The sequence below is a fragment of the Grammomys surdaster genome, unplaced genomic scaffold, assembly GCF_004785775.1.
Source record: "Grammomys surdaster isolate TR1022 unplaced genomic scaffold, NIH_TR_1.0 126182, whole genome shotgun sequence".
In the NCBI taxonomy this organism is placed as follows: Eukaryota; Metazoa; Chordata; class Mammalia; order Rodentia; family Muridae; genus Grammomys; species Grammomys surdaster.
In genome coordinates, this window is record NW_021620988.1 from 2,758,236 (window position 1) to 2,784,540 (window position 26,305).

Below are 26,305 nucleotides of genomic sequence, written 5' to 3' on the forward strand. Positions count from 1 at the left end.
ACATTCTGACTCATAACAGCAGAATTACAGTCATGAAATAGCAACAGAAATACTTTTATGAGGAACTGTATTGAAGGGTTGCAGCATTAGAGAGGTTGATAGCCTCTGCTGTAAAGGACATGGCTGTAGAATTCACAAACTCATAGCAGCCATGGTTACCTACACAATACCTGTGTAAAATCTAGTGGGCACAAATGATATCTCCAGGCCCTACCCCATGGTGAAGAACTATTAGCTGGTGAAGGGAGCTTATTATTGAAGCTAGGTTTCCCATGCTCCACTAGAGGGCCCCACACTCAGGAACACAGGGCAATGTTAGCAGGATCTAGTGAGTCATTTTAAAAAAAACAGACAAAAGTTGGGAAGGGTGTTTGCTAGAGAATGTATAGGGGAACTGGGGGATAAACCCACTTATATTTCATTGTGTACATGTATGGAATTCCAAGAAATTAAAAAAAAAAAAACTAAAAAAAAAATTGCCTATAGCCACGATAGAGCAATGTGATTAGAGCTATACTAACATTATGAAGATACAAGAAAACATGGTTTTCAAATATGGGTCAGGAATTTGAAAGGTGTGTAGCAGTGAGGGAGGGAAAACTGGGGGTAGCCACTAGAAAGTCCCAGATGCCGGGGACCCAAGAGGTTCCCAGGACCCAACAGGGAGGACATTAGCTGAAATACCCAACAAAGGGAAGACAGAATCTGTAGAGACCATATCCGATTGACAGACACAGCCCCTGGTTGAGGGATGGGGCAACCTACCCACCTCAAAAATAATAATCCAGAATTCCTCCTGTCAAAAGGAAATTCAGGGACAAAGAGTGAAGCAATGACTGAAGGAAGCAAAGGCCATCTAGAGACTGTCCCACCTAGGAATCCATCCCATCTGCAGACATCAAACCCAGACACTACTGCTGACGCCAAGAAGTGCTTGCTGACAGGAGCCTGGTATAACTGTCCCTGAGAGGCTCTGCCAGAGCCAGACAAATACAGAGGTGGATGAAAGCAGCCAACCATTGGACTGAGCACGGGGTCCCCAATGGAGGAGTTAGAGAAAGGACTGAAGGGGCTGAAGGGGATTGAAATCCCATAGGAAGGACAACAATATCAACCAATCATACCCCTCAGAGCTCTCAGTGACTAAACCACCAACTAAAGAATACACATAGACGAACCTATGGCTCCAGTTGGCTATGTAGTAAAGGATGCCTTATCTGGCATCAATGGGAGGGGACACTCTTGGTCCTGTGGAGGCTTGATGCTCCAGTGTAGGGGAAGACTAGGGCGGTGAGGCAGGAGTGGACGGGTGGGTGTGGGAGCACCCTCAAAGAAGCAGAGGGAGAGGGATGGAATAGGTGGTTTGTGGAGGGGAAACTGGGAAAGGGGATAACATTTGAAATGTAAATAAAGAAAATAATATAAAAAAGGAAAACAAAAAAACAAACAAGAAAAAACAAACAAACAAAAAAGAAGAAAAGAGACATCTGTCTTGAAAAAACAGATGAAAAATTGGATTGGCACCTATACACCCAGGAAGCTAATGAACAGGAAGCAAACTCAGGAGTTAGCTAATAATCAAATTGCTTCCAGGCACAAAGAAGAAAATCTTTCCAGAGCCAAAGGGAAAGGCGTATAATACACCTAAGGTATCAGAAAGAGGTATGTCATAAGACAAGAGTCCTCAGCCTACAGGATATCCCAGCAAAAATACCTGTCACAAACAAGGTGAACTCAAGGCTTCGGAGGTGCTCAGTAGTCAAAGCACTTACCATGTAAGCGAGAGAACCAGAGAGAACCAGAGTTTGATCCCTCTCAGCTGCCCAGACACACATGTGCTCCCCCACACATGTGAACACATACGTACATACACTTGAAAAGACAAAAAAATAGGCTAAATGCTTTTAAGACCTACAAATTCAGGTTAAAGTTACCACCATGTATTGTTCAAGTGTCAGAAAAAAAAAAGGTATTTTCCCAACAAATTTTAGAAAATGTCTTTTTAAAGAAAATACCAGAGGACATTCTCCAACATGAAGAAAATAAACTAATGATGGAATCCCAGGATTAAGCAAAAACAGTGGTGGGAAAAGTCACCGCATCTTGGTAGTTCTAGTAACTATCACAGTTTAAAAGACTCTTTAAACTTTAAGTTTATGTGTGTCAGTCTGTCTGTGGGTACGTGCAAGTGAGTGCAGGTGCTGCAGAGGCCTGAGGAGGGTGCTGGGGCCCCTGGAGTTGTAGTTACAGATGCCTGTAGGCCACTTGATGTGGGTGCTGAGACCTGAACTCAGAGCCTGTGCAAGAGGAGCAGCAAGCATGCTTAACTGCAGCGTTCTCTCTCCTGCTCTCAGTAACTATTTTAGATAATAATAACCTACAACCAGAGCTGAGAATGGTGGTGCATACCATTAATCCCAGCATTCAACCAGGCATGAGGATTTTGAGTTTGAGGCCAGCCTAGGCTACACAGCAGTTTAAAAGCCCTTAAAAAAAAGCAATCAAAAATTTAGATGCTATTAATAGGAAGAGTGAGGAAAGGGAGAAAGCAAGAAATTATCTTCTCCCATGTGGAGCAAGGTCACAAATACAGATTCATTCCAGATGATTAAGAAAGTAAATTGGAGTATGCGTGTTAAAAATATAAAGAGTGAGCAATAAAAATTATAACATTTTTCCATAATATAATTTCAAAGGGAAAAAACTTATATTGAATAGCTGTTAATAAATTCACGGTTACCAATTATGGCTTTTTATACACATGTGATAAGTCTAAAAAAATACACTGAAGCATTTTCTACAGGAATAGAGGCTTCTCCATGGGGAGATGAGAGAACAGATTCAATCCTAAGTAGCTTTGACAAAAGATCAAAAGACATTTGAGCATTCTACAGCTAAGAGCTAGTGAGACTTCCAACTAGTGAGGTGAGTACCTCAGAACTTAATATTTTTAGATAAATGACTTAATTTTGTAATTTGCTTAACTGGATGGTTTAAAGTAATTATTTTGTTTCTAACATGCTTTCCAACAAGTACTATAATGTGTGTGTGTGTGTGTGTGTGTGTGTGAATGTATTCACGATAACATTTATTTACCTTTTCCCCCTAAAATTCTTTGCTACTTAGAAATATTAAATCAAACTGTATACTGGGAAAATTTCCAGCAACTTAGGAACTTATATCTCTAATATGAATATTTAGGTTGTTATACTCATTTCTTCCTCTTTATAGAACATAATATAAAATGATGATGTAATTTTACTTTGGTATACAAGATATCAATAAAAGACATCATAAAATAAGTTAATATACAAGATATATGGGAACACAACCTATACGTTGCTTTTGAACCTCTTCAATATCTTTTATTGTGCATAGACTGCTACATCATAATTCTTTTTACTGACACTCACATCATTCCAGGCCTTAACTTTGATATATGCAAAATCCCAAGAAAGAGTATCATACCATGTGTCCTTCGGCTCGGGCTTTGTTCTGCATGGCTTCTCGTTTGCGCTGCAGGAATTCCTCCACTTGTCTGGCTCTCTCAACAGCGAGGTGTCCTTTTTGCCTATTTTGGACAAATCACAGAATCAGCAATTTTCAGCATTAAATTACACATTAAAACTGTAATTATTGCTGGGCGGTGGTGGTGCATGTCTTTAACCCCAGCACTTGGGAGGCAGAGGCAGGCATATTTCTGAGATTGAGGCCAGCCTGGTCTACAGAGTGAGTTCCAGGACAGCCCGGTCTATACAGAGAAACCCTGTCTCAAAAAAAAACAAAAAAAAACAAAACCAAAAAAACTGTAACTATTATATGAACGCAGAGATAAAATACACGTTCTCTGTGAAGAAGAAGTGTGTGTGTGTGTGTTGGTCTTTATTGCCTCAATCATGTTATTTACTCCTTTTTTAAATAAGCAAAATCTTAACACCACTTCAAATCTTGACAAGATTCATTTTAGACTGATGATTCATTTTACTCAGAGACAGCAAACTGGACAAGTTAGGGGAAGAGTATCAGCAGTCATTGCCTTTAGTCTGTTCTCATGTTATTTCAGCATCTTCCACTGACGACTTCCAAAGAACGCAACTATGCTGAGTATAGACAGCAAATGAAAAGGCGATAGACATACACTGACCATCTGCCCCATGCTGTATCAGTCAGTGTGATACACATGGGAGGTAGACACAAACGTGCACACACGGAACCCAGCCCAAGCGATGAGGACACAGCACAAGATCAAATGTGGTTAGACTTGGAGATAAGTAAGAAAGTTGAGCAAGTTAGTGTCTGGGTTCTATCTATTTGGACTGTGGCTAGCCTATAGCTTCTTTTTGGAAAATAACTAACATGTTCTGAAAAAAAAATCATGAAATTCTAATGCCTGTTCTGTTTCCCAGTAAACATTAAAAAATTTCTAGTTTTCTTTTCTTTTCTCTTTTTGTTTTTTTTTTTTGTTTTTTTGTTTTTTCGAGGCAGGGTTTCTCTGTGTAGTCCTGGCTGTCCTGGAACTCACTCTGTAGACCAGGCTGGCCTTGAACTCAGAAATCCGCCTGCCTCTGCCTGCCTCTGCCTTCCAAATGCTGGGATCAAAGGCGTGCGCCACCACCGCCCAGCTTCTAGTTTTCTTTCCACAATCATTTCTTCAACTTTTTTAAAGCAAAAAACATAAATATTTTAAATAAGAAATTTAGCTGTAAAGACTTGAAATGTGGGTCAGAAGATATAGCTCAGAAGCTAAGAACACTTGGTACTTTATGGAAGATCTGAGTTCTGTTCCCAGTACCCATGTGAGTTGGTTGAAAACCATCACTAACTCCAACTCCAGGGGATGTAACACACATGACTTCCACAGGCATCTGCACGCATGTGTACACACGCACACACGCACACACACACACTTAAAAATAAATATTTGAAAAGGAAAATCTAAAATCTACTATATTTTATCCCCATGAATGACAGTGATCTAAAGTCCTTTATCTTTACATGTTATTTAAGAGAAATTCTTTAGACTTTCCATCATAGGAATTTTCTAGCATTAGGTAATACCTATAACTGGTTTTAAGAGCCAATTACTATGATGTTCAGCTATTCCAGATGGTTATTGTAGTCCCACATGACATTTCCGAAATCCGAGCTATGCTAGCTTGAGTAGGTTGATAATAGTAAGAGATTTGTGCATGTCTCTGAAGTGCACACATGTCCCCTAGCAGACATATTATATACACTACAAAACTGAGATCAATTAGGGGCACCTAGTCTGAATTCAGCATGCCTCTGCAAAGACCCAGGTAAGCTGGCATTATGCCCTGAACTTCCCTGTGTATGTAAGCCTGGGCCCAAAGACAGTAGATAAAGTATCAAGTGCCATGCTTAGATATGTCATTAGAAATGTATGACTACTTGGTAAGGTTCTGAGAGTCTTGGAAGTATACACCACTATCTGCCATTAGATAACACCTCTGATCTCTCTGCTTTGCATCAAGACGACACTGACATCAACCATCATAGAAGTAAAATGTACTTAATTTACCATTCTGGTCTATGTGCAGTATGTGTCAATATATCACACCAATTAGCATACACTATTAGAGTTATTGAACAGTACCTCACTAAAAACACGGTCTCATGTGTAGTATAGCAGCCTTGACTTACAGATTTTCACATTGATTGTGTACACAGGACACAATCAAAAGTGCACCGTGCAAGATGTAAAGATGACTACACTGGCTGGTTTTATGCAAACTTGACACACAGCTAGAGTTATCAGAGAAGAGGGAGCCTCAATTGAGAAAATGCCTCTGGCTGTCAAACAATGGATAGAGCTTGGGGACACTTATGGAAGAATAGGAGGAAGGAACTCTACAGAAATACCAACAGGGTCAGCTAACCTGGACCCTGGGGGCTCTCAGTGTCTGAACCAGCAACCAAAGAGGACCTAGGCCTCCCTGTACACATGTAGCAGATGTGTACCTTGGTCTTCATGTGGGTCCCCCAACAACTGGAACAGGAACCCCAAAAGCTGCTGCCTGTATGTGGAATATGTTCTTCTAGCCAGGCTGCCTTGTGTGGCCTCAGTGGGAGAGCCTTGTAGAGACTTGAAGTGTTAGGTATCCCCCCACCTACTCAGAAGGAGAAGGAGAAGAGGGGATGGGGAAAGCACTGTGGGAGGGGGTGACTGGGATGGGGGGCAGTGAGCTGGATGTAAAGAGAGTAAGTGAAAAATACAATAAAATTTAAAACATATTGAAAACAAAAAGAACTGGCTGTAAAGTATTTTGTTAATCAGTGATTGATAGGGGAGGGACCAGTTCACTGTGGTGGGGCTACCCCTGGGTTCTATAACGAAGCGAAGCGGGCTGAGCAGGTGTGTAAGCTGCATCCCTGTCCTGACTTCCTTTTGATGATAAGCTAGGATACGGAAGTATAAGCTTGGGTCAGGAGTTTCATCAACAAACAAGAGTATCCCTAACTATGGCAAGAAATGAAACAGAGTTCTAGGAAATAAAGTTTATTCGATGAAAATCAGAATTTGATTAATTCTGGTACTTTTTAACGTAAGTTACCATCTATTATAGAAGGCTCATGGGGATGAGGAGAAAATAATTTACTATTCATTTTCTCCATTAAATTCTATTAGGAATTCAGATAAAGTGGCCAGGCGTGGTGGCACACAACCTTTAAACCCAGCACTTAGAGAAGGCTGAGGCAGGCTGATCTCTTTGAGACCAGACTGGTCTACAGAGTGAGTTTTAGAGCAGCCAGGGCTATGTATAGAGAGGCCCTCTGTGGTGGTTTGAAAGAAAATGGCCCCTGTAGGCCCATAGGGAGTGGCACTATTAGAAAGGATTAGAAGATGTGGCCTAGTTGGAGGAGGTGTGTCACCAGGGGTGGATTTTGAAGTTTCAAGGGCCCAAGCCAGGCCCAGAGGCTCTCTCTTTCTGTGGCCTGCAGACCCGAATGTACAGCTCTCAGCTATTTGTCTAGCGCTTCTCCAGTACCAGGTCTGTCCGACCTCTTGTTTCCCCGCTGTAAACCTCTGAAACTGCAAGTCAGCGCCAATTAAACATTTTCCTTTGTAAGAGTTGCCATGGTCACGGTGTCTCTTTACATCCATAGAATACTGACTAAGACATCTTGTCTCAAGAAAAAAAAAAAAAAAGAATTCTGATGCCAAGATACTTTAAAGCACTGAGTATCAGTAAAACATTGCCTGAGATTAACAGAAGAATTATCAGCATACAATACACAGCATACAAGCCACAAATACACAGTAGGAAATTAGAAACTAGGATAGTAACAGACAAAGATGTTAAATCGGGTTAAGAACTGTGGTAGAACAGGAATAAGGCCACTAACACAGCAATGGCTAAGGAAAGGACAAGGAAAGAGAACAATTATGGTGTCCTTTTATTGGGAAATGGTTCATCTAAGACAAGCCTTCTTATTTACGGTAGTGAAGAGGTGGGTGACTGTCTTTCCTCTCCTTTTTGTAACACACAACTGCTGACTGCTTTGTTATGCATCAGCAATGAGCAAGCAAAAGTTGATATTAAAGCATATTACTGTTTACACTGACACCTCCTTAAATGAAACAGTGACACACACTTAGCCACACACAGAAAACTATATGAAGGAAACAGTAACAGTCTGCTGAAAGATATCAAAGAACAGGAAAATATTCCAGACACAATAGGAAGGTTTCATACTGTCAACTTGCCAACTCTTCCTGTACTACCTGTATAGCCAACACACTCTGAGTCAAAATCCCGGCAAGTAACTTGTAGACATGTACAAACTGATCTAAATTTAGCAGGGAGAGGAAATGATCCAGAATATTCTACTCAGTGCTGAAAGAAGAACAAAGCTGGGGTACTGAAACAGCCTGAGCTTAAGATTTACTCTACAGAGTCTGTAATAAATACAATGAAGCTATTGGTTACAGAATAGACAATTAGGAACACTGTATAGAGCTCAGAAATAAAGTCTGCAAGCCTAAAATTGTTTTAAAAGTCAAATCTATTAATTTAAAAATTTTTTAAAAGTACATATACTACAAAGATCAGTATTATAGGATAAAAACTTCATATAAAATTTGCTTCACCAAGAATAGGTAAGTGGGTCAGTGGTACCTGCCATGTTGAAGCCCTGGGTTCAATTCCTGGCATTGCAAAGACAATACATATTATATATAAATATAATCTAAGCTTACAGTCTTTTTTTATTTTTATTTTAAAAAGGAACCTATAATTAGTTTCACATCTCAATTTATAATAATTTATAATAATAATCACAATGTTATTTTACATTTATTTTTATAACCTTCCCCCCAGTTTTATAGAGTGAACATAGAGCCCTGTATATAGTAGGTAAGCCCTCTACTATTGTGCTATAGCCCCTCCAAAACAATTATTTTTGTAACATATACTCAATATATTTATATTTTGATAACAAATCAAAGATTTTTATAATACTTTAAAATTCCAGGAAAAATTCACTAAAATGTCATACTGTTGTTCCCTGCTCATCTGTAACTACCTAGAAAATGTCTAAGTAAACACATATGCATGCTTAAAGAAAAAAATCTACACAATGTACTGCTATTGTTAATTACCATCAATTTAACTCAGCAAAAAATATCTGATGAAAGATCACAAAGAGATATAAATCAGAGATGAATGAGAAGAGGAAGCAGTTTAAGAGAACCAAGAGAAAAGAGAAAGTGAGGAAAAGACAAAAGAGAAATGTGCTTTGGAGCTTTATGAGAAGTGTGATTCTGTTTAAATTCATGCTACAATTTACTCAAATCAAGTAGATGAGATTCTTATAACCATATGTCGGCAGAAAGTTATCACATGATCCTTTAAACAGTATGCTCTGTCTAAACATTAAAATAAGCCACAATAATCAGGCTGAATTGAAGAACTACACATTTGTCATAATTGTAATCAAGGGTCAAATTTGCAAGTGAAGATTCATTATAGCCAGAGAGCAAAAATGTTCAGTGTAAACATTGGGAAAAACCATCTACAAGTGTAGGTATGACAAATGACAAACGCACACAGGATGAATGCACGGGTCATCACAGTCCAACCTGTTTGCACCGGCTTGTTTAGACATGACCTTCAATCTTTTCAAAGTTTTCCTAACAGCATCACCATCAGGGGAACGGAGGTGACCTGAAGCCCCACTGGGAAACCCTGGACGAAGCCCAGGTGGAACTCCTCTGTAGACAAATAGCCACAGTGACTTTCATGACTTTCTCTGAAGCAAAGCATAGGCAACCTCAGCAGAGCACAGCCGTACCTTTCTGGGAGCCATCGCCCATATACTCCTCCTTTCCATCTTGCTTCATTATCTTCTGCTCTTAGCCGCTGCATTTGATCAAAAATGGCATGGTAATGTTCATATTGGCCTCGAGGAGAACAAGGTGATGGAGAGACAGCCCCTCCACTGCCAAAAAAGGAAGCCTGGGGGATAAACAAAGAGCTCTCACATGCCATGTTCATCTTACAGGGCCAAAGAGGCCTGCCTGAGCCATCCTTAAGAGAAAAAGTCAGTTTCAATGCTTAACATAAATATAGCAGTGACCTAGTTTTAACATATTAATAAACACACAGCCAAAAGTAAAAGGTTTTCTCATATAAGCAATCAGACAGTAGTATTCTTGGCTATTAACAGTAAAGAATAACTTAATGTGACAAACTAAAATCTTAAGATGTCACTAAACTCACATAAATATGGAAAAACCTAATCTTAATTATGAAGCTTTTTAAACATGCTAATATCCTACATTTCATGACTCAGTTCTGTGAAGTTTAAATATATGTGGTTTTGAAAACAAACAGAATTTAATATCATAGTTAAAATTTTAATTAACTATGCATGTGACTTTTGATACACTCAAATCTATTCACAAGTAGATATGAAGGTAGATACATGATTTAAGTAGATTTTATGTCATATAGAAGAGGAAAAACATACCTACTCTTAATTTTTTTTCAAACAAATTGAAAACCCACAAAAGTAAAACAGCATTCTAGTCATACAGTGAATGAATAAATGAATGAAGCAGGTGTACTCTGAAGTAGTAAGTGTACTCACAAACCAGAAAAACACAATGGCCACAGGTAAAATCTAATTTAATTTTAAAGCCTTGGAGAATGATACTGTTTAGCGTAGTCTTGGTAACAATCTTTAAAAACAAAACAAAAAAACAGACAATAAAAGAGTCAAGGTAACTAAAATAAACTATATGTATGTTTTGTGTGTGCTGCAACAGGGGGAGGAAATGCGATCACAAACACAATGTAAGACAGATAAGCAGAGCACTAAACACTGAAAAGAAAAGGTGTTACAGCTAAGTGGTAGGGAGCCTGGAGAACACACTCATGAGATAAACTTGCCAGTGCAGTGAAACATTTTAAGATCATCAGTACTACACACACAAGCAGGAATGAGAGACAAGAGCAGGAAAACTAGAGGCTGCTCTACGACAGCAAGGTCAGTGCTCAACAGACTAGTGCGCTTTCTGCAGAACCGACCAACGGTAAAGGTAAACATCTGAGGACTCAGGACAGAAGGCACAGGGAAGGGGCTGTTCCACACGGTTAGGAGCTAAGTGTAAACGAGGAGTGCAGTGCTCGACACATTTGTGGAAGAAGTTCACTGCAAGAAAAACAATCAGTGATCTCACAGTGCTGAACTGAGAGAGCGGAGTCAGCTGAGTGGTCCCTTTTAAAGCCAGGTAGTGTTGGTGCACGCCTTTATTCCCAGCACTCAGAAGGCTGTGGTAGGTGCATCTTTGAGTTTGAGACCACCCTGGTCTACAAAGTGAGTTCTGGGACAGGCAGGGTTACACAGAAAAACCCTATCTCAAAACTCTCCCTCCACAAAACAAAACAAAACAAAACAAAACAAAACAAAACAAGCAATGTTAGAATCAAATAAAAGAAAATTCTGCAAAGTCCAATGAGAGGAAATTTGTCTTAGCACCTTGATAGTATATATATAATTTCATGAGAAAAGTCTACTTTAAAAATCAGTTCAGGTTGGGCATTGTGTCATATGCCTTTAATTCCAGCACTTGAGAAGCAAAGGTAAGGTGGATCTCTGTGAGTTTGAGGCCAGCCAGGTCTACAGAGTAAGTTCTACGACAGCTATTACACAGAGAAACCCTGTCTCAAAAAAAAAAAACAAACAGAAACCAACCAAACAAAAAACCCAAACCACAACAAAAAAAAGATATTGAAATGACAAGTTAACGTTGGTAGAAATCAGAAAGATAATCAAGTGGAAAGCTCCATCCCAGCTGTCTTCTCATACATCCTCAAAGCATGCACTGAAAGGGGCTGGAGAGATGGTTCAGTGGGTAAGAGGTGGTTTACAGTATACATGTTCAGTGGCTCAGAACCCACCTCTAACCTCTTATTACAGCTCCACGAGATCTGATACCGTCTTTTTGCCTCCACCCAGACTCACCTCCAAATGCACATACACAGATATAAAAATAAAAATGTGAAAATTTTGATTTTAGAGTTAGAAGTCTGTTAAAAGGTAGTCATATCTACACAGCTGATTACTTGGTTCAATGCTAAGATCTTGACTTTAAATAATTCTAAAGTTTCTTTCTAGTAAAGTGAGCGTAAGTAAACATCTTTGAAGATGTCTATACAAAATGTCAAAAATACTGTGTCAGAATATGGAAGCAACATAATCTTCTAAAAACCACCTTTACAGAGGCCCAGCTTGTACACACTTAAACCTCCGTGATTACAAGCATAGGTTGATGGACATTCTTAACACTTCATTTGCATGTATACATTTGTGCTTCTGGATGCTATGGGGACTGTGTGGAGATGGAAGACAGCACACAGGAGTCAGTTCTCTCCCTTCACTCTGTGGCTCCCACACAGGTCACCAGGATTAGTAGTAAGCACCTTTACACACTGAGCTACCTCTCTGGCACTAGGTTGATGGCATTGATGAACGGGCTTATTCATATAACCACTGCCATTCTGATGACTACTTCAGGATAGAGCCCTCATGTCCCTGCAGTCAATGAAAACGCACCGATCTGTTCTTACTGCTATGGAGTGGAGTTGCCTTTTCTATAACTGCATGTGAATACAAGCATACAATACGTACTGTCTGGCTTCCTCAACTTAGCATGTTTATGGACTGATTTATGCTATTTTATGTATAAACAGGTTTTTACTAACAAAGAACATCACAAATTATCTTTTTACAAGAGCTATACTTCTTACATGTCATGATCACTAGATAAACAAAACTAGGTACAAATTACGTATTTTTTTAAAAAAATCTGTAAGCAACACATTGAAAACAGATCAACCAGCCAGCCATGGTGGCACATATCCAAGGAGTCTTGGATTTTGCAATTGCCCAATAAAGTCAGATATTTATACTTTTGAGCAACAATGTCTATACATAATAAAAACATTGACTCTGAATTATCTTAATTTTCAGTTTCATTCATCTCTCCTTTGGGAATTTCTTTGACTCACATTACACTGTAACTCCAGGTCCTTAGCAACTCAAAAATCGAAAATCAAAAATCAAAGCGTGACATAGTAAATATTTTAACCTTAGGAACAGGTATTAGACATTAATAGAATTTACTTCTTATCATGGAAGCATTTCAGAATTCTATAAAATGAAGCAAACAGTATTAAAGACATAGTACCTAACTATTCAAAAATAATGTCTCTTGCACATATCCTGTGTTCAGTTCATCTCCCATATAGTGTCTTATAACCAACTAAAACACCAGTTCCAGAGGATGTGACACCCTCTTTAGACCTCTATGGCCAATAGCACTGCATGTAGTACACTTATATACATGGAGGCAAAATAGTCACACATATAAAATAAAATAAATAAACATAAAAGATGTTTTTAAAGGAGTAAGAAAGCAATCAGCAAATTCTCAATACTGTTGGTGAATTTGGCATAAATGCTGGGTAAGAGTCCTGGCCTACAGTTCACTTCAGAATAAACTAAATTTTAAGCATGGACCAAATTCAGCTGGGCAGTACACACCTTTAATCCCAGCACTTGGGAAACAGAAGCTGTCAGATCTCTTTGTGTTCAAGGACAGCAAGGTCTACAGAGTGAGTTCCAAGATAGAGTTACAGAGAGAAAGCCTGTCTTGAAAAACCAACCAACCAACAACAACAACAACAACAAAAACCCAAAAAAAACATGCACCAAGTCCCGAGTTACTGCTTATTGACCAGGAAGTAATTACTCATATAAAACTGAAGTACTTGCAACGTTATACAACATCTACTTAAGTACTGACTTGTGAAAGAAGATTCGCACTGAATTACTGATCTATGACAAGAAAAACATCTCTAAAGAAAACAACACACACTGAGGTCAGTATATATGTATATCTATACACACAGGTGAAACAGACAAAACATACTTTTGTCCACATCATAACTCTGAGAGAAGAAACAAGAGCGGCCAGCAGTCTGTTTTGATAACCACCTCTTGCCTAGTTCAACACTGAGAGGCACGTGGGAGCAGCAGACAGGTGAACTGACAGTTTAACTGCAAGCTGAGCAACAGCTGCCTCACTGTCAAAAGAAAAACCGACAGTACAAAGGAAATATGCATCCCTTTCCTACAGCTGTGCAAAAAGTTATCCCAAACTAAGCAGCAGCCTAAAGCAGTATCTATTTATTATCTAACTCCTGGTTTGGGCAGGTATATGATTTAGATAGGTATGTGATTTAGGTAGGTAGATGATTGAGGTAGGTATATTTAGCTGTAAGCAAGGGAGGGCTAAGTTCATATCTAAGGCTGAGCATCTCAGAGCTTTCTGGCCCTAGGGAGTGTGGTTTCATAATTAAAGCCACTTTCTCCTTAGTTACTGGCTAGAGATCACTGTTATAATCCAGAAGTCATCTATACTTTCTTGCCACATCCATGATGGCTACCTTCCAGGTCAGTAACCACAGATGTCCCTATATTTCTTTTCCCTATCCAGTCTACTAAAAAGGAGTCTGCTGTCAATGTAATTGTGGGAGTGCCCATTTATCACATAAGCTAATCTAGCAAAAGGAGCTACCATCAGCAAATTCTACATACAACTCAAGGGGAGGGAATGCAAGGGGCATACACTAGGGAAGGGGAATCCCGGGACTGTTTCAGGATTCAGCTTATGAGTATGAATATAAGGCCAGTGCTTCTGAAAGCAAAGGGGAAGGAGAAGGCCGATGGAACAAGGATGGCTGAAGACATTTCTATCCAAGAAAGCAGAGAAGCCCTGGACTTTGAAAATAAACTCAAAAATGGTAACTTGCCCAAGGTTTCAGAGTCACATTTGTCTAAAGGGAATGTGTGAACTGAAAAATCTGGTTATCCAGGTAAATGAATGGAGGCAGAGTGCCTGAGGCAAGAAAGGAGGGGAACTGGCAATGGAGAAAGAAAGGTGAGAGGAAAGACAGGAGAATCAGCAGGCTACACACACTTAGGAAGTTAGTCCTGCTGCTCAGCATAAGTAGGGCAGAAGAGCATGGGAGGGGTGGGGACAGTTATCCTGGAGAGTCTGGCAGTGGCCAATTAAGGAAATCTTCTGAGAACTTAATTTTCAAGGTTATGTGAAAAACTCTAATGAGCATATTTGATTTTGTATTTGATTTGTGAGATTCCCCTGGCCGGGGTGAGGGTGGGGGTGGGGAATCTGTATTACAGCCACCACATGAAAGTTTTAACCAATTTTATAAATGTTACACATGAATTAATTTTTATATTACATATTAAATATATACAGATAAGAAATAAGCCATAATCAATGGTACAGAATTCTAGATAAACATTATGGGTATACCAAGAAAGTAGCTAGTCATACACAGAACAAGATGAAACTGGAGACAAACAATAGTTTAGCTCTATTGGGATCAAATGCCTACCTTTACTTCACCGCTTCCACCAGCCCTTAAAACATTCCTCCAGCCTTGTTCCCTGGCCCTATTTATCCTCTCCAACTTTTGGGGAAAGAAAAATAAACAAAATACCATTTCAACTACTTAATATAAAACACATAGAATACATTTAGCAATAACATTGAAATCAGTGTGCTTCCTTACATAGGCACGTGTGGGGAGGGGCAGCTGTACTGGAGACGAGTCTTACCCGCTGCTTCTCTTGCCTCTTCACCTGCTCAGCCTTCAGGAACCTAATCTGTAACAGTTCAGACATGCTCTCAGAACCCGGTTCTTATCCTCTACAGCCAGGCACAGGGAGAAACACAAGGCAAACAACTACCTGATCCTTTTGCTTCTTTTCTTTCTCAATATATTCCAACCTTCTTTTTTTTGCTGCTTCCTTAAACAAAAGGAGAACACTTATATCAATATATATATATATACATGTATTTTTAAAGACAGGGTTTCTCTGTGTAGCCTTGATTGTCCTGAACTTGCTTTGTAGAGCAGGCCGGCTTCAAACTCAGAGGATCTGCCTGCCTCTGCCTTCAGAGTGCTGAAATTAAAGGTGTACACCACTACCACTCAGCTCTATCAATAATCTCCACTTTTTATATTTTCATCAAGAAAATATATCAACAAGAAGGGTATACCCAAAGAAATAAGGAGAAGTGAAATGAAGGAAGCAAAGGTACTGTAAGTATTTGAAAGAAACAAGGTGGAAAGGGTTAGAGGCACTGTTAACAGTGGTTTTCAACTTGTGAGTCCTGAGCCCTGAGAAGATCAAATGTTGTTTTCACATGGGTCGCATATCGGATATTACATTATGGTTCATAACAGTAGCAAAATTACAGTAAGGAAGCAGCAATGAAAATAATGTTACGGTTGGGCATCACCCCAACATGAGGAACTGTATTAAAGGGTCACTGCAACTAGAGAGGTTGAGAAGCACTGCACTATGACATTAGCGGGTTTGCTGTTGTCTTAAGAACTATTCGAAAAGCTTTAAAATAAGCAGATATGTGCCTTTATACCTCAGACATTTTCTTTCTTTCTTCTCCAGAATTCATTTTCTTCACTGGAATTTGATGGGCCTGAACAGAAATAAAATAAAATGAAAGCTATGAATTAGATAAATTTGATAAGATGCTCATTTGGAAAATACAAATTTGTGGAAGTTTAAAGTAAGAAAGGTTAAAGCCAATGTGGTCATAACTATTTCAAACTTTATTGTACTACCTTCTGATATGCCTTTTACTAAACAAACTGGTACATGACCCTCAGAAAAATCATGAAAATGGTTTCTGTATCATCAACTAGCTTTGTTTTCACAACATATTTTAAAAATATTTTTATTTAATGATTTGTTTAAAGATAATTTATAATTATTTTATTTAAAACTATTTAAAAATTGAATATGTATTCAGTGTATTTTTATCATGTATACTCTGAAATTCTCACCTCTAACACTTTTTGTATCACCCCTATACCCCAAACCATGATTGTGATCCATGTACATGCCTTCCCATCTCTCCCCACCAATTCCTCCTGGGTCCCCTTTGACGCACATACGTATTTAAATTATCTGTCCTTTTGTTTTTATAACTGAGTCTAATAACCCATATATGCTCATAGGTGTGGGGCTATCCAATGAATCACCAGCAACATATTAGGGGTACACACCCAAAGAAAAGTGACTCCCCTCCTCCAGAAGCGATCACACTCAGATTGTCAGACTTTTATTGTGAGTCGGCTAGCCAAAAAAGAAGGTGTTTAAAATGGCTGCATATTATCAATGGGTTATATGAGTTACTTGATCTTCTTTATCACCTTACATAGAGAATATTTATGGGATAAAACTTCCAAGCTGGCCCTGTGAGATCATCTGGTTATTTTCAGAATGCTATTTCTACACTGAAGAGATACACAGAAATACCGCACTAAGGAAATTGTTTTGTTTTCTGTCACCTAAAAAAAACAAAAACAAAAACAAAATTAAAGTGAGGCCAACGCTAAAATATGCTCGTGGAGCGCCCTCTGGTGGCTTAGTGTTAGCAGCCTTAAAGAAATGCCTGCACTCCAGTGAAAATATGAGAACCTCCAATAAAATACTACGAATTTGAATGTAAATGATGTTTCGTATTTGTTTGGGGCAAATGGCCTTAAGAAAAGTTATTTAAAAAGGAATAATTCAAGAAAAGTCAACAATAGGTGTTTATTTAAAATCTCCCAGTCAGGCACTGTGTTGCTAGCTGACAGCACGTCAGCTCTTCAGAAGGAAAGCAAGAGCAAGAGTCCAGGAGCTGAGGAGGCAGTGAAAGGCAGCTTCAGACAACTAAACCACCACAGAAGTCTATCCCCATGTTATAACGCTTGACAAGTTTCCTATCTATTTGATTGCTATGCTTTTACTTTTTCTTATAACTCTTTAAAATTTTCATAATTTTACTTCTATTCTCTTTTATTGTAGTAAAATATACAGAATAAAATCATTTTTACCATTGTTAAGTGTGTTCTGTGTCATCAAGCAAATAATCTACAGTAAATGAGTGCTAGGTTAAATCTTTTAAAAATAAGTTATGGCACATCCCAAGTGTTGGTTACTATTTAGCTTTCAATGGGTTAGCTTAGAAAAATCAGGCTTATTTGCTTAAAAAATTTTAGAAAGTGCTGGACTTGGTGGCACATGTCTTTAGTTCCAGCACTCGAGAGGCAGAGGCAAGAAGATCTCTATAAGTTTGAGGCAAGCCTGGTCTACAAGGTGAGTTCTAGAACAGCCAAGGCTGTTATACAGAAAGATACAGTCTTGAAAATAACAAACCAAAAAACAATTTAAAAAGTAACAATGTTGCCTAAAACCCAAAAGCCTGTAGCCTCAGGTGGTAACCTGAGCCACTTTCTCCATCACTCAGATTATGGCAGGTGGAATCTATTATCCTGAATATTAGTACGAGGAACACAAAATCCCCACGGCATGCAGCCTGTGTACACTGAACATTTACTGAGGATGAAGGAAGCATTAATAAAAACACATTATTTGATTCTATCAGCTACACAAAAAGTATCACATGGTTTCAGTCCTGGTCAAAAAGGGACCTTTTACCATATTACTCAGCACACCATTTCTTTCTTTCTCACAGACTAGTGTGTGGCCGTAAAGCAAGCCTATTTCTTATTGATTTAAACATGTAAATGTCTGCCCTCTCTTACCCATGGCCAACATGAATTTTATCCCCAAGAAATCAGACAAGTTACGCATGTCTATATTACAAGTGTTAAGTATGAGTTACATATGTAAATTCAACATGTCTTGAAAATTATCTATGAAATAAATTTACTTTTAATTAACATTCTTAAAAAATATATTTAGGAAAAATAAAACATGTTGTAAAGAAATTTTATGTAATGTAAACTATTTTAAAAACATACTTGTAGCAGTGAAGTCAACATAACTGATTTCATAACAATAGACTATAATACAACTATGAAGATAAGTAAAATACATAAAATTCGGTTAAAGAAATGCACTACTTGGATACTGAAAATGTGTTTTTCCCTTCTTTTATTCTTCAAAGTTGTCAAAAGCATACTAAATCTATTTCAAATTTATCAAACTACTTGATGGAAAAAAATGACATCATGATTATACTAAAATAACTTCAAATACCAATGTGCTTCACTAGAAACCAAATTGTTATCAACCAAATTATCTATCTATGCAAATAATCTATCTCAAAAGTTGTGTTTTACTTATAACTCTACACTGAAATAGTTAGTATAAAGCATTAACAATAAAACCCCTGGATGGGAAATGACTCAGTGGGTAGGATGCTACTGTGCAGAAGGAAGACCTAAGTTTGATCCTTGTGTCCCCAGAACTCATGTAAAAGCCAGGCTTTCTGGTGCTTATCTATAACCTCAGAGGCTGTGGGCCAGTAACCTAGTCAAAAAAGTGAGTTTCTGGCTTCCTGAGAGACCTTGTCTCAAAAAATAAAGTGTAGAGGGACAGAAGGTACCTGAACCTGATGGCTGGCCACCACATACACACATACATCACATACACCACATACATAACACACACACAGGAAGCAACCTCTCAAAGACCACTGGTTTAGTTGTGCCTAAAAGTAGGGCTTTTATTTGTCCTTTCATCCTATTTAGTATAGTTAGAAAATAAAGGGAACTGCTTTCCTGATAGGAATTGAATTCATTCAATCATTTATGCATTTAAAACACCGAGAAACTTATTATTTTGTTGCAAACATGTATAAAACTGCCTATAGAGGTGACATTCTAATAAACATGACATTAAAAGGATACACACAAGGTACTGAAGAAGTTGTGACAAGGAAATTTGTCCTATTTTTCATTGGGAGGGGCAGATGATACAATGAGAAAAAATGAAAGACGTCTGTGTGTGGAAAAGAGTATTAGCATATTTATGACATTTCTATCCCTCTGATCAGTGGGAAACTTTAACTATAAATGCCACTGCTCCCAGTGTAGCAGTGTCCCTGGCCATGATGCCAGCATCCTATCTGTTAATCTAGAATGGAAAGCTAGAGCACGCATAGTAAACAAGTGGCTCCTGTAGGCTGTTGTCCCCTCAAGGGATTTTATTGTTTCCATAGTAAAATGATAAGAGATGAGTATTTTCCCCAGCAAGGACTTATATGAAAAATGGTGTGATATTGAAGGGACTTGAGCCTAGAAAAGCCAAAGGGAAAAAAAGCACTCAAAAGGAGGGGAGGGAACAGACCAAACAAAACAGAGGACAACGTGCGTACACGGAGGGCATGGTCAGCTGAGTCCAGGAGCATGATGCAGGTCAGAGCAGTAGGAAAAGGTGGAACCTCGAGACTCCGTATCACCTAGGCACGAGCATGGAGTTTACACAGCAGGACTTTGGATATGGATCTAGTATATACATTTTTACTTCCACGAGTCTGTTTCTAATCTTCTAAAGATTGCAATTTCTAGAGTCTAATAGGAAGTTAAAGACATTTTATTAAATTTCGGTGTCTTTAGCACTACTAATGATCCTAGCAAGCTATGGGTCTTTTCTAACTAAAAAAAAATTAATGAAAATTCTTTTTTTAATGATTGATTATGGAAGTTTGCTATTATCATTTTCTTCTCCAGTTGTTGAGCAATACTCATGAACTTGCTACAAATGACAACAAGGACAGGAGAGCCAGCTCAGTAGTTAAGGGCACACTTGATGTTCTTCCATAGGACCTTCTTTCATGTCTCATCACCCACATGGTGGCTCACAATCATTTGTAATTCTAGTCTCAGGAGATCCAATGCTGTTTTCTGGTCTTCATGGGCACTGCATATGCAGTGGTGCACAAACATACACATGCAGGCGAAACAATCATATGCATAAAAGGAAAAATAAAATCTCAAAAGTACAAATAAAGACAAGATGGGGCTGGAGAGATGGCTCTGTGGTTAAGAACACTGACTGCTCTTCCAAAGGTCCTGAGTTCAATTCCCAGCAACCACACGGTAGCTCACAGCCATCTGTAATGGGATCTGATGTCCTCTTCTGGTGTGTCTGAAGATAGCTGCAGTGTACTCGTCATATATAAATCAAATAATTAAATAAAATCTTTTTTTTTAAAAAAAAAAAGACAAGATGATTTTTCTAACATGAGTTTCACTAAAATATTGGGTGCCATTTCTCTGAAAAAAAATTAAGGTTTCAAAATGACTTGATGCCTAAGTTACCACCCATTCATTCATTTATTTAATAAATATTTATGGAAAGCTTATTGCAGGCCAGGACATATTTTTTAGGGACAATTTATGATGACGAATGTAACAAAATCTTCATACTCATGAGGTTTATCCACAGATAGAAATACTATTACTAAACAAATAACAAAATCTTCATACTCGTGAGGTTTATCCACAGATAGGAGAAATACTATTACTAAACAAATAACAAAATCTTCATACTCGTGAGGTTTATCCACAGATAGGAGAAATACTATTACTAAACAAATAACAAAATCTTCATACTCGTGAGGTTTATCCACAGATAGGAGAAATACTAATTACTAAACAAATAACAAAATCTTCATACTCGTGAGGTTTATCCACAGATAGATAGGAGAAATACTATTACTAAACAAGTAAGCATTTGATGGTAGTAACGTGGAGACAAAGCACACCAGGCTCCAATGAAGACAACAAATGTGGAAGAGGATACTGTATAATCACAAAGGGAACTGCGAGCAGACGCTGTCTTTAGTTATCTTTTATTCGTTTCTATTATTGTGATGAAACATGGTGAACAAGCCGTCTTAGACAGTGTTAATTTGGGTAATAGTTTCATAGGGCAGAGTGCAGGAACAACAGAGAGCTCACATCTGGTCCAGAACCAGAAGGCAGAGAGAGACCACTGGAATTCACCAGAGCCTTTTGAAACCTCAAAACCCGCCCCAGAGACACACCTCTTCCAATAAGGCCATACATCCTAATCCTTTCTAAGCAGTCCCATCCACCATCCACCAAAATCCAAATATATGTGCCTATGGTAGCCATTCTCACTCAAAACATCACAGGCATGGCAGAAAACAGCAAGAAAAAACCCATAGTTTTGCAAGCAGCACTGAGCATGTTGATAGTAAAAACGGATTACATCGGGGCTGCCGTCCACCAACATGGAAGAAGTAGGAAACAAGGCTCTGAGAGGTCAGAAGGCTGTCGGGGGGCTCTGAGGAGCATCCCCCTGCCAAGAGCCCGGTTGACTGAGATTAAAAACTGCGCTTCCCTGTAACGCAGCGGTCAGTCTTCTCAGCTCTCGACACATGGAAGTGGAGAAACCAGTTAGGCCATTGTTACCTACGTGAGATGGAAAGTGGCTACAACTAAAGCAGAAGAAATGATTGGAAACAACTCCATATATTGTGAAGGCAGAGCAGAGAGCATGTGGTGCCAAAAGAGCAGTCAGTGGTGACCACCAGGAGTTTTGGAACAAATGAAGGATAGAGTTGATGTTTACAGGAATAAGGATATTACCAGAATGCTCAACAGTAAGGTGAGAAACAAGGTAAATAAATGAGCTGAGTAAAATATAAAATATATGCACTACACCATCTTTTTGGGATCCCGAAGCCATCTAAAATTATGACAATATTAGGAAAACTGTGAGTGAGTCAGATGTCAAACTCTTTAAAAAGAACATGGGTCTGCAGATGACTCTACTACAGCCCAGAAGCAGGTACTACAGAGTCTGGAAGGAAACCATGATTGCTGGAGCAGGGAGGGTCTGCTGTCAATAAGAAAAGCATTACCACAATACCTAGATCCAGTTTTAGGAGAAAGACACCACATAAGAAGGGTAGAGAGTTTAGGGACAAGCCAAGTTCCGGAGAAAAATGAGCAAGGATTATCTTTAAGGTTTGGCATACAAGAAACTTTGTGGTTGAAGACCTTAAGAACTACCAAAGACCCTGCAGGCAGTAGTGCACATGCGCCTTTGACTCCAGCACTCCACGCCGAGCCAGGTGGATCTGTGTGAGTTCCAGACAGCCAGAGTTACACAGAGAAATTCTTTTAAAAAACAAAACAGAAAAGAAAAGATCTACCAGTAATACTGAGGTGTGAAGATTAGGGCATGATCAGAGTCTTAGAGAATCTTCTTAAAGATCAAGAAATCGGAAGGTCTTCAGTCCTAGCTTTCTTTTGATGACCAATGAGAGAAAAGGATCCCATGGCTCTGGTCCATAGCTGAATAAAGAAAACTGATAATGCCAGTATGCCAGTTACCTTGCCCTGTATAGAGAGCCCTGCTTCCACTACCACAGCTGGGCGTGCTACCATTTTCCTTTGCTCACTAGTGCATTAGCGGATGATGGAGGAGATACTACAGAAGGAGTGTCTCTTCTGCTCAGTATTTCTCTTCTGTTACCGAAGCATGTGGGAACATACTGTGTCACTCACTCCTGAAGGTACCTTGCAAAAGTGTCTATGTCCTGTCAGTTTGCAGCTGAATTTCAGCAATATCACACAGCCAGCTTCCTCCAGATCTCTGCTGGTATCCAATCAGCTTTGCAGAAAGCTCAGCAGCACCAGGCATATTTCACCTGCCTTCCAGCAGGCCTCTCAGAGTATGTCAACTACCTAGGCTTCTTAGTATACTTTACTAACATTTAGAAGCTCCCCAGGGGTTCTCAGCTCTGTAGTAGATAGTTTTACCAGTGCCAGACTGTGGCCCCACAATGGATGTCACCACAAATAAGCTTACAGCCATGCCCCATCCAAATAATGTCTGAATTAACTTCAAGAATGGGGTTGGGGAATCTTTAATTTTTGTGTTCTTTCTTTGAGTATTCTCTTAGTACTAGAAGGACCAGCTGATTCTTGTATCTGTCATTCCCATATTATATTCCGCCTGACACATTTAAAGGCTAATCACAAAACTAGCTAATAGTGATTTACATTAAAATTTCCATATTTGAATTACTATGTAGCTTCTGTCTCCTGACTCTCTGTTAATTTATATACATACCTTGAAAGACTGATTTTTTTTATAATCATTTTAAACTATTTAAGGATAACTTACCTAATTTTTAAAAAATGCCAATGTCCTGTAACTGTTACTGTGATCTCAGGCATGCTACTCTGTTTTAGACCTTAATTTTTTTTTAATAATTTATTTATTTTTTTCAAATCGTAATTCATTCACACAGGGGTTATAAACACAGAAAGGCAGGACGTGGGGAAGGGGATGACACTGGAGCATGGGTGCTCAGGGGGAATACAGATATCTTTCAGAACAGGGTATCAGCTGGGTGAAGGTTCGGGGGACAGATCACTATGACTCTACCTATGATTCACTTGTCCTTATCTAAGTTGGTATTGTCTGCCAAGGCTACCTATTTACAAGGTCTATGACTACTCAGGCTGGTAAATTTCCACAAAAGCTGCCTGTTTACATTAGCTTATAGCCATCTGTTTCAATGTTTTTCCACAGAGACCCAAGACTTGGTGTTAGTATACATGTATGACAGGCCTATTGCTGATTTTAGGCCTATGGCTGATTTTAGGCCTTCAGTGTGTAAGCAGGGCTGCCCCTGACATCTCCTTCCTTCTCTAAGTATAGAAGGGCTGAGGTGATTCTAATCTTGTGAAGGTGGGGATAGAGGCCTGACCTCCAGTAATTGAAGGGGACCTTGTAATGGCTCCGGTCCCCCTGTCGTTGTCCAGTGAGGCATGAGGGCCATACCCGTCCCGATTAGACCTTAATTTTTTAATCTGGAGACTGTCACACATAAGATTATGTTCTTTATATAGCTCTAAGATTTTGATTTATTTGACTGTGAATTCTGAAATATACAAATGTCCTAGTGTTTTACAACAATACCACAGGTACTTCTATGCATACAATCAAATGTTCAAGAACAATTTCATTGATAATGCTACCTTTTTTATTACACTGGTTTACTCAGTGTATCTACTTAATGGCAGTCCAATGCCCCTAAGTAAGTAAGGCCCCTAAGTAGAGAGGACGGAGGAAGTAGAACAACTTTCCTTAGTAAGGAAATAAAGACTACTCTGAGTATCAAGATAACTCACGGAGCTGTTATTAAATGGGGTCATGCTGAACTTGGTATTAGGCAGTCTGTAAAAGGATCTTACCTGTTTATGTTTTGGGGGTGTTTTTTTTTCAAGTAACTTTTTATCTCCGTACTTCTTATATGTTAAAGGCACTCCGTATTTAGCAGCAGGCTTTGTGATTTTCTGAGCAGGGACAAAAGGACTGGCACCTTGTCCTGATGCTGGTCTTTTACCTTCATGAAAAGACAAGCAAAATTCTTTTCTAGTAATTCTTTACATTGAATCTTTAGTGCCAAAAGTCTTCAAGAATGGTACTTTTTCATTTTCACAATCATTAGCAACCTTTCAAACTTAAATTTTTTTAGCAAATATCAATGCTTTTTAAAAAATAAGAGTAATATTCTAAGATAATGGTTTTGGGAAGGTAGCTCCATAAGTAAGTTCTTGCTTCACAAACATGAGGACTGAATTGGATCCTTAACACATATAAAACTGCCAGGAGTGGTAGCGTGAGATCATAATCTCATTTGCAGGGAAGCAGAGACTAGCAGATCCCTGGGGCATGATGGCCAGCCAGTATAACCTAATGGTTAGCTCCATGACAAGTAAGGACATTTCTGAGGACGACACCTGAAGTTGTTCTTTGGCATACACATAGGTTCACTGTGTACCCACACATGAGCCCTTTCACATGAACGTGCACACACACGGGTTCACGCACACACACATACACACCTCTATGGGGCATAGCAGCAGCTATCTGTGAATATATTAAAAAATTGAGTTCTCTTGCTAGATTGTAAGTAGGAGATATCGGATGCATTATATGCATGTATAAAGCTGTCATAAGAACTGGATAACGTAACACCCCTCTCAAAGTTCTAGAAAATAGCTAAACTTCAATAAAAAAGATACTGCAAGTCAAATAGTCTGTCCCCCATCCCTTATCCAAACCCTTTCTCACCTCAGTTTCCACCTCTGTAAAGTTCCCTCTGGCTAAGCTCCCCACAGCCTGAGGAGCTACTGTCTTTTTTTCCAGCCCACTCTGCAACTCAGGGATTTTAGTATGTACTAATATAATTTAAATCAATTTCTTCCAAAAAGTATTCATTTTTACAAGGATAAAGAAAAAATTAAATGGTAGTTCACAATGAAAAGCTAACATTAAATTCAACTTCAAAGAAAAATTTATTAGAAGATGTTCACGATATTATATTACGTATAAAAACTGTTTATAATATATTCTCATTCAAATTCATTGAGCATGTTATGACAAGAAAATATATCAAAACATGAAAGTATTTATTAAAATTGGAGTAATGTTTATTCTAAAAAGTTCTTTATAAGCATACATTAGTCACATAATTTAGTCAACTCTTATCAAACTGCTGGCTAGTTTTATACCAATTTAACAGAAAGGAACTTCAATTGAAGAAAAAAATGCCCCTACAAGACTGGGTTGTGGGCAAGCGATGTACCCACACATGCACCCTTTCACACATGAACACACACATATGTGTGCGAGTGCACACATACACACATACATACACACCTCTATGGGGCATAGTAGCAGCTATCTGTGAATACATTAAAAAATTGAATTCTCTGGATAAAATGTATAGTAGTAGAATGGTCATTCAAATGGTCAAAATCAAAATAAAACTTACCTTTAGTAAAATAGTTGACCTCAATAACTTACTTTTAAAAATTTAGAATATAAAATATTTCATAAAGAAAAATGTTTTATATAACAATTTATACCTTAGTGT

At 38.6% G+C, this 26,305-nt stretch overlaps 1 protein-coding gene across 1 annotated transcript in view; it reads right to left on the reverse strand.

Annotated features, from left to right (window-relative positions):
* Positions 1-26,305, reverse strand: part of Nek1 (NIMA related kinase 1) — a 117,338-nt gene that overhangs the window by 62,923 nt on the left and 28,110 nt on the right. Inside the window, exons 11-17 of the mRNA XM_028757741.1 lie at positions 24,618-24,769; positions 16,001-16,060; positions 15,307-15,366; positions 15,175-15,222; positions 14,952-15,026; positions 9,316-9,479; positions 3,469-3,571 (exon numbers count right to left, since the gene is read on the reverse strand). Coding sequence (XP_028613574.1) covers positions 3,469-3,571; positions 9,316-9,479; positions 14,952-15,026; positions 15,175-15,222; positions 15,307-15,366; positions 16,001-16,060; positions 24,618-24,769 — 662 coding nt within the window. The remainder of the gene's footprint in view (positions 1-3,468; positions 3,572-9,315; positions 9,480-14,951; positions 15,027-15,174; positions 15,223-15,306; positions 15,367-16,000; positions 16,061-24,617; positions 24,770-26,305) is intronic.